The 16,888-nt window shown below is 38.3% G+C and overlaps 1 protein-coding gene across 1 annotated transcript in view; it reads left to right on the top strand.

Moving 5' to 3' along the window:
- LRRC27 (leucine rich repeat containing 27) overlaps positions 1 to 12,551 on the top strand; it is a 54,012-nt gene extending 41,461 nt beyond the window's left edge. Inside the window, exons 7-11 of the mRNA XM_063435334.1 lie at positions 2,764 to 2,847; positions 5,152 to 5,239; positions 6,552 to 6,697; positions 7,322 to 7,448; positions 11,844 to 12,551. Coding sequence (XP_063291404.1) covers positions 2,764 to 2,847; positions 5,152 to 5,239; positions 6,552 to 6,697; positions 7,322 to 7,448; positions 11,844 to 11,948 — 550 coding nt within the window. The 3' untranslated portion in view covers positions 11,949 to 12,551. The remainder of the gene's footprint in view (positions 1 to 2,763; positions 2,848 to 5,151; positions 5,240 to 6,551; positions 6,698 to 7,321; positions 7,449 to 11,843) is intronic.
- The last annotated feature ends 4,337 nt before the right edge of the window (positions 12,552 to 16,888 follow it).

The following is a 16,888-nucleotide window of genomic DNA, read 5'->3' as shown; positions in this document are numbered from 1 at the left end:
CTAACAATAGACTTTGACATCATTGCTCCAAGGCACCCCTGTCCATTCTTTCTTTGCCTAATAGGAAAGGAGATCTGGCCCCAAGGGTGATTTGTTCTTACATTCCCTGGCTTGTGGCGACATCATTGAGATTAAATCAGGTGTACTTCTGAATGGCTATTAACAGGCAAAGTTAAAGAGAAATTATAGGCTAGGAATCCAAAATTGTATTCCTAGTGCCCCTGCTTGTGCTCCCTCCAGGGCAAAAAGGGTTAACCACCCTTTTGTCACTTATCTGAATCCATCAGCGATGTCCATTGATTGCTTTCCTATAAGGGTTTTAGCTGATGCTGTACGTCCTAATGCAGAGGGTGAGGACGTCCAGCGTCAGGCGACCAAAAGTCGCCTAATGACCCGGAAGCACCTCTCGATGTTGTCTGTTAGCCACTAGAGGTGTAATTAACCCTGCAAGGTAATTATTGCAGTTTAGCAATAACTGCAGTAATCACAACTTCAGGGTTAAACTGACTGGGACAGCGCACCCAGATCACTTCAATAAGCTGAAGTGGTCAGGGTGCCTATAATGTAATGTAGTCTTTTCTCCAGCAAAGTGGGAAAGAGGCGCGTATTGATGCTAATGTTGCTGTTTGGACCCCTATCAGCATTGCTTGCATCTTAGAGAGGTTTAGCTTATAATATGAATGGTCACCATATTGCTCTATGGTTGTTAGTAAATATGGTAGGGAGATGTGGGGTAGTGATAGAGTGAGTAGAATATCATCTATGAAGATATTCGCAATGTATTCCTTGCCCCCAATTTGAATCTCATGGATGGCTCTATGTGTTCTGATCATGGTTGCCAATGATTCTAGTGCCAAAACGTAACGTAGCGGTGACAGTGGGCATCCTTGTCTGGAGCCATTGGTTATGGAGAAGGGGTCAAACAGAAAACCCACATTAAGGATCTGCGTCAAAAGGCGCTTGTTATAGAGCTTGAACAGCTGGTTGAGCTGCCTCATTACTTGGGCAATTTGGTCTCGTAGGGAGGGTAATGGCGAGACCTGGTTTAGTATCGTCAAGTCATATAGAATTTTTTGCCACTCCTTCAACTGGGTTTGAGTGCGTTTTTTGAGATAAGACGCTCTACAGATTAAAAGGCCTCGGGCTACCGCTTTGTGAGCCTGCCATATGATGGTCTGCGGCTTGTCTGGGGTCGAGTTTTCTGCAAAAAAATAGGTCCATGCTGTTTGTAACTCTTGGGAGAAGGTCTGGTTATGTAGTAATAAGTCATTGATCCTCAAGGGCTCCGGTGTGAGTTATCATACAGGTCCTTCAAGGTCAACATCAAAGGTGCATGGACGGATCAATCTACCTGCCCAATGCTACCGTGCACAATTTGGTGTAAGACCCCTTGTACCCTCTTTCCCCTCTGTGAAGCACTCTCCATGCATCTTAATAGTGGTTGAGGTGTAGAAATGTTTGTGTCTGTGCCATGGGCCATTGTGTCTGGGCCATTGTGAGCCATGGTGCTGTCTAGAGTCAGGTCCATGATATGATTGAAGTCTCATCAAATGATTGTGGTACCCTGTTGAATCGTTGATATTAAGTGCATGATCTTGTGTAGGAAGTTCCTTTGTTCTGTGTTGGGGGCGTAAATGCTAGCGATGGTGTAGAGGATATTGTTTAGAGTGCCTATAATCACAACATATCTCCTCTCTGTGTCTAAATGTTGAGAGTGAAGTGTGAATGACACTCAATTGCTAATCAATATAGAAGTTAATCTGGTTTTGTTAGGAGAGGTGGCATGGAATTGGTGTGGGTATGTTTTAGTTAAGATCCCAGGGTGTGAGTCCGTTTTGAAATGGGTCTCTTGGAGACATAGAATATCGGCTAGGTGGGCTCAGACCTCTCTGCTGAGAACGTGTCTCTTGACTGGGGTGCTTAGCCACTTACATTGTGGGTGTAAATCTTCATGGGGATTTGAATGTAAGGGAAATTGGTAGCTGGTAGTTACGAAATAATGAACTTTTTAATTGACTCTCTTCTCTCTGACTAAAGCTCTCTCAGAGCAATAAAGTACTGTTGTTGCCAAATTCTCATTTTAAAATAGATTAAAACAATTAGATTGAAGGGCATCTTGATTGAACAAAGAAACACACTTAAATGTGTAATTAAATTGTGTAATTTTATACTTCAAAATATACGACAACAAGAAAAGCCGAGACATTTTAAGGTCAGCTGTTAAAAATTATTTTTATTTTTTTTTAAATAGTATGGCTGCTATCCACTTATTCTTCGGTTCAAGTCGTCAGACCCGATGAGTAAAACTGCCTGGAGTAAAATTAAGCTTTCTATAACCTTCAGCTGGACAGTGATTTTTAGGATAAGATCAGAACTGACACACCAGACTGAGAGGCTCCTGATGTAGCCTCTTCCTGGCGTGGGAGGGACTTACTTCTGCTGCCTTCTTGTGAATTATCAGCACTCTCTTTTTACTTATGCAGAATTTTCGTTACATTTTTATATGCATTTGTTTTTAATGTATCATTTACATTATAGATTAAAATGGGAAAAAACCCAAATAGCGTGCCTGTGTAATGGCAGTTTGTTTCTCCAGAATATTTCTTTAGTAATCTGATGTGATAATGGTAATATAATTTGGGACACTAGGGGTTAAAGCAATATTTCAAGAGTACAAACGCTTCCTGTATCTTTTTGAAACCGCATAATGTTAGCCTTTTTTTTTTTTTTCTTCATTTTATGTGCCTTCTCTGATCTTTGCAGATACGGCGTGCCTACAGAGGGTAGCAAAGCACTTAGACATGCAGAAGAGAAAGAAAGACTTGCTGTGATCAATCGGAGACAAAAGTATGTATTTATTAATGCTGTTTTATGGATATGTTCAGCATGACTTTATAGGATGCATCAAAGAACTGTCATACTTACCTACTAGCATGTACTCATAGAGTCAATTTTTTATGCTTGTATCTGGCCATTCTTACATAAAAAATAAATAAATATATATATCTATCTTAACCCCTTAAGGACCAAACTTCTGGAATAAAAGGGAATCATGACATGTCACACATGTCATGTGTCCTTAAAGAACACTATGGGGTCAGGAACACAAACATGTATCCCTTACCCTATAGTGTTAAAACACCATATAGCCCCCTACCCCCATTTCCCCCCTTTAATAGGGTAAAAACTCATCTTATCTCCAGCACTGATGTTTGGCTTCACCCCCGATCCACCTCCTTGGCTGACCTCATCAGAATTTATGTTCTCAGACAATCACAATGCTTTCCCATAGGAACGCATTGGATTGGCTAAGATTGCCAAGGAGGGGGGGTGGAGGCGGGGCCGCTGGACAATCAGCATGTCCTTATTAATGAATCTATGCATCTCTATGAGCAACGTTCAGTGCCTCTATGCAGGGCGTGGAGACACAGAATGTCAGTGCTGCACACGGTGCAGCACTGACCCAGGAAGCACCTCCAGTGGCCATCAGAGGAGTGGCTACTGGAGACATTCCTATTCCCTTTTATTTCTGAAGCTGAACAATGTTTCTCTTTCACCTCCTCATATGCAATGTGCAGCCTCTCTGTATCTGGACTGAACTGGCTTGTGAAGTCATTTGCCACATTTTTTTATATATTTAATAGAAAACAGTTGATTGCATAAGAAGTGGTTAACTGTTTAATGCTATTTTCCGGGACCCTCCGCTTTCGGATGTGGCCCAATTGCTATGATGTATCATGTGACATTTCTGTCAGTCGATATCGAGAAGAATTACAAGTATTTCAAAGTCAATTGCACTGCGATACTGGGAATCGCCTCTTAGATGCTGGCAGCTGTGCACTGTTTTTCATTGGGAGATCACAAGGAAGCCAATCTGATCTGCAATGTGGATGCAGATAGACCAGTCATGATAGCCTGTATGGCGAACTGAGAGTCACCAGCCAATCCAAGTTGGTGAAACACAAGGTTTCATAATATTTACCAACCCCTCAATGACGAAGTGGTGGCTGTAAAATAAAGGAGGTGCAGACTGTGACAGACAGAATTAAAACGTTAGGAAGCAAAGTTGCGGGGGGTTCAAAGCTGAGGTGAATACTAAGCTACAAAATGAACAAGACAGTTATCCCAACATTTCACAGTATATGAATGTGATAGAGGACCGAAGATAGTATATAAAGAAATTCAGGATGGCAGACTCTGTTAACTAAGATGAACAGACGCACATATGTAGGAGACTACTCTTCTCCCTTTTCCTATTAGAAAAATAAAGCTAAAATTTCAGATGGAATTTACCATCTTTCTAAACCACTGCAGCCACATAGGTATCAATCCCTTTATAATAAGAAAGTCATCACGTCTGCCATCCTAGGTAAACTGTCTCTCACTTTTGAGGCTAAACCATTCACTCTTCAGTGAAGCCGCATCTTGTCTCCTCTTACTAAACAGCGCAGCAACTCAGTGGTTGTCCTTTTCCGGAGCATTTCTAGAGTAATGATCTGGCTAAGATATAAGTGTAACCCCATCTTGTCATCTCTGTCACTGCTGCAGCAAAATTCTAATAAGGTTTAGACAAGAGTCTTGAAAACAGGAATCTATTGACTCCTTTGATGCCTACGGCTTCAGCCAGTTTCAGTTGACCCATCTTGCTCATGGACATCACACGGCAATAGAGTTCTCACTGGCTGAACCAGACAGCAGAGGGGCTGTTCCTTATCCTGTGCTCCATTCCTTTCTGGATTTTCAGAAACCAGTGTATAGGATGCTAGAGTACATAAAATTAAAAGTACACCGGAAACCAAAGGCTTAGGGCTAGAGAAATTTAAGGCAAGATTGTGTTAGGATGCATGAGATGAAACAACATAAAGCATCTAGTTACAGGGTGCTATTTAACTGTGATTTGGTGTAAACTAATGGTGTAGCTCGAGGCACTGGGAATTCTTCGATTTTAGCCCATGTTAAACCCCCAACACAAACGCACTGGTGCATTGGGACAGAAAGGAAAGGCAGCCGCGGATACATCATATGGTTGGGGATAAGAGGGGACTAATGTATGGTTCACCTCTAGTTATTTAGGATGTCTCTGCAACACTCAGCTCTTTATTAATATGATTTTGTTTTATCCATTTATAAAATAATTGACTTATATTTCAGAGATAGAGAAACTCTTGAAGAATGGCAAAAACAAACCAAGCTAATGAAAGACAATGTAAAAAAGAAGAAGAAAGCAAATCACGAAGAGGTAAATGTAAATATTGTACAGCGCGGCAGAACAAGATGCCCATATATAAATGTCAATAATAATAAATACATTTGTAAAATAATTCAGAATTCTCCATGTTACTAATGCTCTCAGACACTCACCAGAGGGCAGTGTTGTACCATTTGTTAATAACTAAAAGTCAATCATTGGGAAGTTCTTTGTTTATTGCTATGTAAGCCAACAGACAGTAAAATAATAATATTTAGTTATGCTCTTTTAGACTTCATTTAAAAGAAACATTAAATACTTAAGAACAATTAAAATATATTAAAATAGTCAATGTATTCTGCAACAATAAGGCAGTAAAGCGAATACATTGTATGCCGCTCACATAACTAAACTGTGTGAAAAGTCCTGGGTGCCTGCTTGTGTAACCTTTTAGGGCACATTATTGTCATTAGCCCAGATAACTCTTGTTCCGAGCTGGTGAGTGGCGTATTAATGACACAGCCTGCAGCATTAATAAATATCTTTGTATGTGCTTTGTTTTATTCTGAAACGCAGAACATTCCGAGTCCAAGCTCCATGACCACTTTAACGCACTGAAGTGGTCATAGTGCTCGGAGTACCCCTTTAAAGGGACACTATAGGCACCCAGACCACTTCATCTCTGGGGCCTTTGGGATTCACTATAGTGCTAGAACTACAACTCTATAGTTTCCCTTTAACTAAAAGTTAGCGGTTGTGCATTTTTTACTTTTATTTTTTCACCAAGCAGTTATTGTATTTATAACTTACATTATATATCAGGCTAACATTGTGTTTTTATTTCATTATTTTTCTAAGATGCTATTTTAGCCTTAAAACAATTCTAAATCTGCTACATTTCCAGCAATGTACAATCTATCTTAATATTTCATCATATGATTTAACTCTAGTTGGGCTTTTATGAATAGTTTCCCTTCTGAAAACAAAAACACATAATTCGTTGTGTTTTTTTTTTTTTTTTTTCATTTTATAAAGTATAAGTATTTGATAAGACTTTACCTGCAGATTCGTCTAAACTGGAAAATATCCCAGCACCTTAAGGGTTAAGACACGTCTTCTTGTCATCTTTAAACTTCTACATTTAAAGAGATTCCCAGAAAGAACTTTGTGTTAACTTTGACTATACTTGTACGTGGTAATCATATCTCCTCAAGTACACAAACCCAAATTTAGAAACATATGTTCATAACTAAAATTTTCCATTGCGTGACGATAAAACGCTTTTGATAAAAGTTCTGAATGAACTCCGTGCAGAGCGAATTTTACTTTTTAATGAATTACTGTCTCATTTATCCACGGTTAGGTACCTGCGGCCATTCCTCCTTATGCCATAGATTTGGACCAAAACGGGGATAATTGCGACAAGCAAAAGACTCTTGTGTCTGAAAAACAGGAGATGAATCCAGGAGTCGTGTCAGCGAAATCATTAAGGCAGTTGGAGAACGAAAGGTTTATTTATCCAACAGTAACCATATTCATAATGTAAAAATATGAAACGTGTCATCGTGTGGCTTGTGGTATATGCAAAGGCTTGCCTGGTTTTGGTTCATTAAGTTTAAACACAAATAGTTTTGTGCATGGTAACTAATTCCCTCAAATTTATATTTAATATGTTCCAGCACCCACAATACAATTATGTTACTCCAGTTTGCTTTGCGTTTATCTTCTTCTACATTTCTAATTGAAATAGAGAGAGAGCGAGCGAGAGAGAAATTTGCTTCCATCGCTTATTTTACGATTTTATTTTTTCTATAAATATTGTGTTCAAGTATACAATGGTTCACTAATAAAAGACTCTGCAAAGAAGTTTTAGAAGAACCCAAACGATTTAAACAAAGTCTAGATAAGCTGGTGTGGTATGATCACTTTCCCTCCCTTCTTAGTATAAATTCAAAATAGACTCATAAAAGTTATGTCTAACTTTCCACAATATCTTTGCTAGTGAAGCATATTTAGCAATGATACTAAATACTTTTGGGCTCAAAAATATTTGTGAATACCATACCTGATGATAAAAGACCAATGTGCAAGAAATCCAAAGTACTTTTTCCCTATTCATTGTTATATACATAGAGCCTCCAGGGACCGTAGACTGGAACAACGTATCAGAGAGCATATTCAGGACATGCAAGAACGGAGGAGGAACCCACGGGGTACAGCACAAGAGGAAATGGAAGCTGCCAGAAAAGAATTAGAAATGGTAAGTTCTTAGTGGGCTAGTGACAGAATTTGGTCATGACAATTTAAGGAAAACAGATTAAAAATAAAGCAATATTCTACCACAGATCTTTTGTGCAGTGTTTAAATATGCTGAGACATCGTAAGCTACATCATATCTACGAACAGTGACTAAAATGTTACTTCTATGATGGTGTGTTTTTGGTAAATAAATTAAGCACCGACATGGCCCCTAATGAGCTAACCGGTTAATACACTGATGCTTAGAAGATTGCTGCTCTCAGAAAAAAATATCTACCGGTAACAACTTTGCTCCAGTGAGTTTTGTTTCAAAATCCATTAAGGACTTGGGTCAGGAACAGGGAATTTGTGTAGAAGTCTGTCCTCCTGGGGATGTGAGTAACTGTCAGAGTTAGAACTGTTGTAGAGCAGTGAAGTAGGTAATAGGAACCCAATATGCAGTGAATAATTAAATAAAACAGGCAGCACAAGGAGTACATGGTAAAGCAAGTCAAGAATTATTGGAATAACTAAAGAGCAAACTAAGAATGCAACAACAAAGTAGCAAGTAACAGAATATGACAAAGGAAGACATAGTAAGAAACTAAAACTGAACAGAAGAAACTATGTGTATTTAGGATACAGGTACAGGACTCTAGGCTCTCTGGAAACAAAGAACAGTATTATAGGAAAAAAGGAGAAGTTATCTGGGTATAGGTGTCTATGCACTGAGGAAACAAGGAACAGTTCTGTTGGATACAAGAACAGGCCTATATGGCTCTCAAGGAATAGATCCTCACTATACAGGTATATGCCTCTAGGCAGGAAAAATGGAACCAGCCACTGGATACTCAAGATACAGTTACAGATTTCTGGGATACTCAAACTGCAGGTACACGCCACAAGGCTCCCCGTAAAGAAGGAAAAGGTCTCTGAGATGTCAGGAAGCAAGTACCAGCCTCTGGGATACTCTGAACACAGGTATAAGATTTAAGAGCATAACAGTGTCACGCAACAGCTGGGTGTCCATCTTACCAGCCCCTTTCTCTGCAGGTTGAGTTCTTGGGTTAGGTGGTCACAGGGGCTTATACTGCTAGTTGGTATGAAAACAGGGTCTCTGGAATAGTATCAGTTGTTACAAGGTTTTGTACAATAAAACAAGTCAGATTTTAAACGAGCATTTAACTAAAAGCCAATGCTCTGACACCTGCAGCACAAAAAAGATACAAATAAATAGGGAAAGGTAGCGCCACTAAAAACCAAATAAAATAAATAATAGCATATAATAGACAAAATAAAACAGAGAATGTAAAGTAAAAATAAAGAACTTATAAGTGCAGGGTAGATAGTCTAAATGGTGGATGAATCCAACACCGAGGAATAACTTTGTGTAAGGGACAGCAATAGTGCTCAAAGTATAAAATGCCAGAGGTGAGAAAATAAAATCCAAGTGGTTACTCACATTTGATTGAACAGACGAACTGCTCAATGAATACAGCTTGAGTGGTATAATCCCCACCTAGGATTCTTGGGAGTAATATCCTCACTGGAAAGTGAAAAACACTTCTGGTACCAGTTAAAAAGGATGGTAGTAGTAAAAAGGTAAAAGAATAAAAAAGTTAAATGGCTATCTCACAGTAAGAAAGTGGCCAAAAATACCTTTATTAAAACAATATTGTATTATTAAAAACCACTTCTACTCTCACAGCCTAATGTCTGCTCTTATGAGATTAACCCACTTACTTGGGGGGAAAAAAATCCATCTGGGGCTCTCTGCAGTACAAGGCTAAATAGGGCCCTGGGATGAGGAACCTGTGACAGGGAGGGGTGCAAAACCAAGGAGTTGGCTAGACTCCCAAATATATATTATATATATAAAAATAAATAAAACCAGGGGGGCTGCACTCACCTGAACATGCATAAATGGGGTGCTGCTGGTGGCCAAATTATATAATACACAAGATCCAGCGCACTCACCTATCCACTAAACAACAACTTCAATGTTGAAAGATTTTCTTAGTTTTTTTGTTTTTTTTTAAACACCTAATCTAGGCAAAAATAATGGGGGTTTAGTTTCATTATATGATCATACATTGCATAAACCTGCCACAACGTCAATGTACCCCATCTTTGGCAGGGCTGCACAAAAAAGAATGTTCTTAAAGTAGAGCTAACTGGCTAAGTGACACCATCCGTCTGCAGATTCAGATCTCTCCAGTCTGAAAGTAAAAGACTGCAAGCAAGCAAGTAGTCTTTAGAGACACTGCACCAGAATAAAGAGACCTATGAGAATCTGACTGTCACCCACCAAGTTTAACCCCTTAAGGACCAAACTTCTGGAATAAAATGGTATCATGACGTGTCACACGTCATGTGTCCTTAAGGGGTTAAGCTCATTAGAGCAATCTCTGCTCTAGTAGATAATCTCAGATCTACAATTCCAAGTCCAGCTCATTATTTATGAAATCTTGTCCTGGTCAATCATGACTCTATCTTGTGACTTGCTTTGCTAATTTTCATATAACTAAAACTGCTATGCTCTTCATCCAGTTTGAGAAGAAAAAAACATAGGCAAAACAGACATAAAAACAAGTGAGCAGTCTTAAAATACAACTAAATACCATAATTACACAATACAATAATCAGCAACAAAGAAGGGAGTAGAAAGGGGGGTTGTTCATAGCTAAGAAAAAAAACTCAGTCATAGCTCTGTTGCATTTAACGCCACCAATCAGATAATGAATACCAATTTGCAGTCAAACAATAAATAGATAAAATACACAAGGAAGATCTTTGATAACAATGAGTACATTCCTTTCATTACTGCATATTATTCTGTATTACTTTGTTTATATTATTACTGTCAATTCAGAGATCTATATGCCTGTCTGGATAGGTTTGCTTTATCAGAATATATGTTAATTAAACCCCTTTAGTGCATAGCTGATCTGATATAGTCGTGCAAGTCTGCTCAAGAAATTAATTAAATGTGCATGTCCATTGTACAAAGCTTGAGATGTCAACCAGTAAGCGGGTATTGTGCTTCTCTTCCACTGATTAATTGAGAGGCTCCTGTGTCTCCTCTTCAAATACTGATTTAAAGGTTGCAAGTGAAGATGTTTGTGTAGCATGACCTTAGCATATCGTTGTGTATATATATTCATATAGACCTTATCCTTCATCCAGCTGCCGTACGAATAAATGTTTGACAAATAGTATGTATAGGCAAGTAATCTAAAGATACTACTTATCTGTGTTTCTTCATTGCATAGCGCAAATTCTGTCTATAGTGGATACAGCACATTCTCACTGAAACGTTTATTTTCAAACCTTCTACAGCAGTGTTTCCCAAACCAGTGCTTAAGCCCCACCAAGAGTCCAGCTTTTGTCAGTTCTCTGCGGAAATAAAACCGGGAGATACATAAATCCTGGATTGTTTGTGGACCGTGAGGACTGTACACGTTGTGATAAACCTGCCACCTGGATCATACCATCTAGGGCTCTTTTTTTCTTTAAACGTGTATTGTTTTCTGACCAGCAGGCCAGTTTCATTGACATCCTTACCAATACAAAGGTGTTGTTTTACTCACCAATGCAAAAGCAGCGATATCTTTAAATTCTGGCCTAATAAGTCATGATGACAGGTTTGAAGAATAGTGTTTTAGTGTCAGGAAATACCTCGAGTCACAAGCTCCATACGCCTAGCTGCTGACTACAGCATTACACTTTGTCATTCAACTCAGGGCTCAAAATTTCCACTCAACACTAGTCATTGATGAGTAAAATTTAGCCGTGGTGTGTATGCTATGGCTTACGGTGACCAGTACATTTTTTAAAAGGCCTGGCTAGTGACACAGACAGAACAACAGATTGTAAGCCCTGATACAGTTTGTTCCCTGGTTTCAGTGACCTAATGACCTCCTACTAGAAAAATCTGGCCTGGATTATAAATTGCAGCTTCCCTATTTAGAATGATGGAGAACAAACAGGACCAAAAAATGTACATTACAAATAATGAAATATTCAGATGTATAATTAATGGTCTATCCGGCAATGTATTCCCTGCTCTGAAGGATAGAAAAGGTTTACATTTATGAGTTCTAATTAGGTAACATTTAACCCCTTAAGGACACCACTTCTGGAATAAAAGGGAATCATGACGGAATATTTCCATCATGTGTCCTTAAGGGGTTAAAACTATTTGGTCTATAGTTGTCTAGCTGCGTTGCATCACTATGATTTTCCAATCTATTTAAGACATAAAATGACATAGCCACAAGGGTGAGTAGGCGTTTTACTTCTAAGGTAAGCAATAAACTGTTATAAGTCTACTTGAATGTTTATCTCCCACCCAGTGGGGTCTGTGCATCACGTACCAGGACAGAAAATCATGAACTTTCTATTATATTTTTTAAAGGCCACATTGCTTCAAGACGAAATATTACAACGAAAACACGAGCAAGAGACACCACTCGAGTATCGTTTTACTGCATTTACAGGAGACGTTTTCCCATCTCTATAAGCGCAAACTAAACCACCAAGCATCTTCACAGAGACGCTGTACACCAATTTATTAATTTTTTTACATCAACCAAAATTGACTTTTTCCCTCTTTAAAATGTGAAAGATATTAAATATTATAATTGGGAAAAACCAAGTTGTTTCCAACAGGCTGTACAAAATATAGGTTTGCTATCATTTGGTATGTAAAGAGACAATAGCAATATGTAAATGTCAAAACATCTGTTAAAGACCTTTTATTTCTCACTTTAGCCTTGCTTTAAGTTTTTTAAATCATTTTTTTCAAATCATCACTATCTGTTAGAAAAACTTTTCCAACGGTTTATTCACAAAACAAATCCTATAGGCTTTCATGGTGACTTCTGTAGATAAATCATTTGTAAAAAAAAAATTCCAGCAGATTGTGAACGTTTTGAAAACTTTTCCAAAAATATAAAATTGATGCCATTGTCAGGGATATTTACTAAAGTGAAAATAGTCAGAATTCAAAGTGATTTCATAGTTAATTCCAATTTAAAGACTAGAATAGCCAAATTAAAAAAAAATCTCCAGGTCCGCTATGTGACCAGTTCAGTTATTTTGGCCTAACGGGAAACTCCGCCGCCCAAATACAAAATAAACAAAAGATAATTTTATAGTAGATATACTTCTACTGAAAATGGCATGCATTTAATTATGTATTTTTTTTATTAGGGGTATATCTAAAAACAGTTTGCAAAAACTGCAGTTTCTTTTGTGCTGCCTTTGCAAGCCCTCCCTTTATAACCACGCCCATACTGTCCATGACTGCCCAATCACAGACCTCCTAATTCAGTTCAATGAGAAGTCTTTGCAAGACAGGTGATCAGGACAATTGCTGCTCCACTGAGCTGACCAAACCAGGAAGTCCCTTTAAAATTAAAATCCACTTTGCTTTTCTTTTATAGCCCCAATAAGTCTCACTTTATTGAATAATCCTGTGTGTCATCATTCCAAACATAAAACCAGACAGGAGTTTATTTCATAAACAATAATTTGTAGTGAATTGAAAAACCGTTTGCAAGATTTAGATAAAAATTACTCATGCTGTGACTTTTTCCAAAAAGGCTATTGTTGCCTAAAGCTTACAATTAGTTTTTTCTACTTCAGTACAATGTTGTGTTTAGTGAATAAAGCTCACAATCTATAACCTGGGTTATTGCAGATTTCTACAGTTTAGAGAGTTTGAGTTCTTGTCTTTTACAAAAACAACACGTGTAAGTTTTGTACTTAATTATTAATTATATGTAAATAATAAATGTATCTGAAAGCCTAACCCACAGGAACAGCAGTCCTCTTATGCAATTACAACCCTGATGCCTTGAAACACTCCGAGAGAAGTAGAAAAATCCATATAAAAATGGTATGGCAAATTACCTGGGTCCCGCCGGGTACTTGCTGCATCCCCTGCTGTTGGAAACTGCTGCGATTTGCTTCCATTTAGCTCCACTGATCTGTGCAAGGAGCCTAATGGCTGTTACTGTCCGAGTGAGCTGAAGAATGATCAGCTTGAGGGTGAAGGTGGGCAGAAGCACCCAAAAAATCCCAAGTAAGAAGTTAAACCATCCAACACTGGTTTGTCCTTATGATAGGATTGTTTGCACCAGGGCACTCCTAGCAACCTGTAGTGGTTATGGTGCTTGGAATGTCATTTTAAGGAAAACCAGTAAGGCTTTATTTTCTTTATTTTAGAAATTATTAAAGAAAGATAGAAAGTGTGATTTTTAGAGAATCCAATTCTTTTTTTTTTTCTTGTTTATAGTTTATACCATTTTATGTAAATGCAATAAATCGAACAAGATCACCATAAACGACAATTGCGCTCAGGGAGAGAAGCGTCTACTGGCTCATACATTTTTTATAACAAGGGTTATGCACATTTTAAAGTATTACATAAAGCTTTGGTCATTCGTACATCACATTATATTGTCCCATGGTTTGGCAATCAAATGCAAAATGGAAAAGTTCAAAACATAACAATAGCGTCATCATAAATCACATATGGTAAACAATAGATATTTAACAAAACAAAATCAAAATAATACCAAGGGTGGCTATATGGACATTTGTCTTAAACATAAGTTCTGATGCAATTATCAACAGGGTTTTTGTTATGGCTGCTGGAGACATCCCTTATGGCTTTGCAATGTAACTGGATGACCAGAGCACCCGTTTGTGAAATTTCTGCTCTCCTTGTAGTGCGCCCTCCATTTATAGCGTCTCTAAGACAACTATAAAGTTACCACCACTCTAATATATTTCCATTTTGCCCAGATCGTCTCAAATATGTTGTTTGCCCATTATATTGAAGGCCATTTGTTCGAGTGTTTTGATATTCGATACCATCTCTCGTATTGTTTGGACTAATTGTTTGTGTCTATTTCCAAGATTGGACAATACCGTTTTTTTTGCAGCTATCATCATTTAAATAATCAATGTGGTTTCGTGCTGTAGCACTCCGTGATATGTAGTAGGTAGATTTCTGGTTTCAAGGGCAGTAAGGTGTCTGTGAGACCTTGACATTGTATATTAATTGTTGGATTTGTTTCCGAAAGGAGGCAATCATTTCACATACAGAATCCAATGCTAACTACATATGATTACATTGTTCGCTAACATTTTACATATAATATAGACATCTATATTCTTGTGCTTTGCACGTGATTTAATGTCATGCAACAGTTCAATTTTAAAAGATAATAAAAATCTGTTGCTTATAAAATTATAACTCGTTTTAAAATCTGTTCATTTCTATATTTGAAGTTTTATGATGTTATGCATATTTAATCCATGGCTTTACATTATGTGGAGTATAAACTATACATTACACGTTTTAATAGCCTTATCAAATGTTTACATTATTAAGCATAGAGGACTTCCAGTCCTGGAGAAACTCTGCATGCCCTTACATACCCGCTCGTGCATTAGTCAACATGTCACTTTCTTACTATGGCCTGTGTTCAAATTAGAATATCCACATGTACATGAATTGGAATAATTCCAAATTGGAGTGGAAATCTACATCTGCTCCTTATAAGAATCTATTCAATGAAATGTGTGTGAGCTCTGGTTTGATAAATCATTTATTTATTTTATTTATTTATAAAATATTTTACCAGGAAAGATACATCGAAATTTCTCTCGTTTTCAAGTATGTCCTGGGTCCACAAAACATTGTATTGATACAATAGGGTACACTAAAATACAAAAACAATATATACAAAATTTAACATAGAACAGGGAGGAAATATATAATCAACCATGACACGTGCATTCTGTTTTGAGGTTTGTAGAGAGGGATTTCTTAAAGGACTTTAAGCTTGGGGAAGATTTGAACGTGTGAAAGCTTGCTCACCTACTTTCTACAGAGTGCAATTTTGCATATGGCTAGAGAGCTTTATGTACATTTTCATCATTCCTGTCTGGCCAGTGTTGTCTGTATGAGCTCTTGTTACACAGTTCATTTTGTTAGGAGAAAGTGTGTGTTGGGCACGACTGGTCGCATAAAATATTAGAGAATACTGCGGTTTTAGACAAGTATCAGCACAGGAAACATCCTAGGCTTTATTAAACAAAGCAATTGTTTATTTACTACTTGCTATTATAAAACAAAAAAAAGTGATTGGGTACAGCTTGGGTTTAATTATTTAAAATGTTGTTTGTTACTGAATTGTATTGCATTTTTTTTAAATAAATAACAATTTTAAGATTAAGAGGCACATTACTATCTCACGTTTGATATTTATTGAAATGTTAAAGGCTGTCGAAGTGGGGAAAGTCCCATCCCTTCCCAAACTTTTTTTAGTCCCACTACTTCTTATCTTTGTTGTTTTGGTAAAAAAAGGCTCCAAATATTAAAATTTCAATGATCACAGTAATTTCAAATTGGAATCATCAACACTTTAATGGAAGCAATAAAATGCACTGAGACGTTTTGATTTTAGTGTCTTTAAAATTGTATCACGATCCCTGTCAAATTTCAGAAAATATTATCAGCTGGTTACAAAGCCTGGATGGTAATGGAATTTAGAGTTGGAAAAAGAGTTTTCTTAATGGTTAAAAGTCCATGACGGACAAATCAGTTGGCCAATAAACTGAACAACAGGGAAACACACAGTGCCTAACTGGTGACCATCTGCTATTTATAAAAATAAGAAATAATTTTAAAGATGATCTCTATTATTCCTAAATGTTCCTTAACAGGGGCACTTGCTTCGGCCGATCTGAGTATATTGAGACATCCAGCTTCTCCTGCAGAAGATCTGAGGTGGCATAGATGCCTGGGGGAACCTAGATAAATTACACTAGGACAGTGCCAGGTCACTGTAGGCACTGTAGGCACTACAACTGCAGTTATGGTACTTGGAGTGTTACTTTAATAGTTATACAATATTGTATATAAACAGGGCCGGACTGGCCCACCGGGATACCGGGAAATTTCCCGGTGGGCCGTCGGCACCTGGGGCCGGGGTGACCTGCGGCCGCAGGGAGAACTTGAAAGGCGGCCGCAGGGGAAGCTTTTCATGAGGCCGCTGGGGGAGCAGGCTCTTCTGGGGGAGCAGGCTGTTCTGTCTCTGCTCCCCCTCCCTCGCGCGCTAGAAAGAGACCGGGGCCGGAATATGACGTCATATTCCGGCTCCGGTCTCATTAAGCTGCGCGCGAGGGAGGGGGAGCAGAGACAGAACAACCTGCTCCCCCAGCGGCCTCATGAAAAGCTTCCCCTGCGTCCGCCTTTCAAGTTCTCCCTGCGGCCGCCAGCACAGCAATTAGTCTGCCCACCCACAGGTACCAAAAAGTGTGTGTGTGTGTGTCTCTGTGTCATGCTGTGTGTGTCTGTCTGTGTGTGTGTCTGTCTGTGTGTCTGTGTGTCTGTCTGTGTCATGCTGTGTGTCTGTCTGTGTCATGCTGTGTGTGTGTCTGTAT

Source organism: Pelobates fuscus, chromosome 10 (genome assembly GCF_036172605.1).
Source record: "Pelobates fuscus isolate aPelFus1 chromosome 10, aPelFus1.pri, whole genome shotgun sequence".
Taxonomy (NCBI): domain Eukaryota; kingdom Metazoa; phylum Chordata; class Amphibia; order Anura; family Pelobatidae; genus Pelobates; species Pelobates fuscus.
The sequence above is the reverse complement of the archived record's forward strand: the minus strand, read 5'-3'. Positions and strand labels throughout refer to the sequence as shown.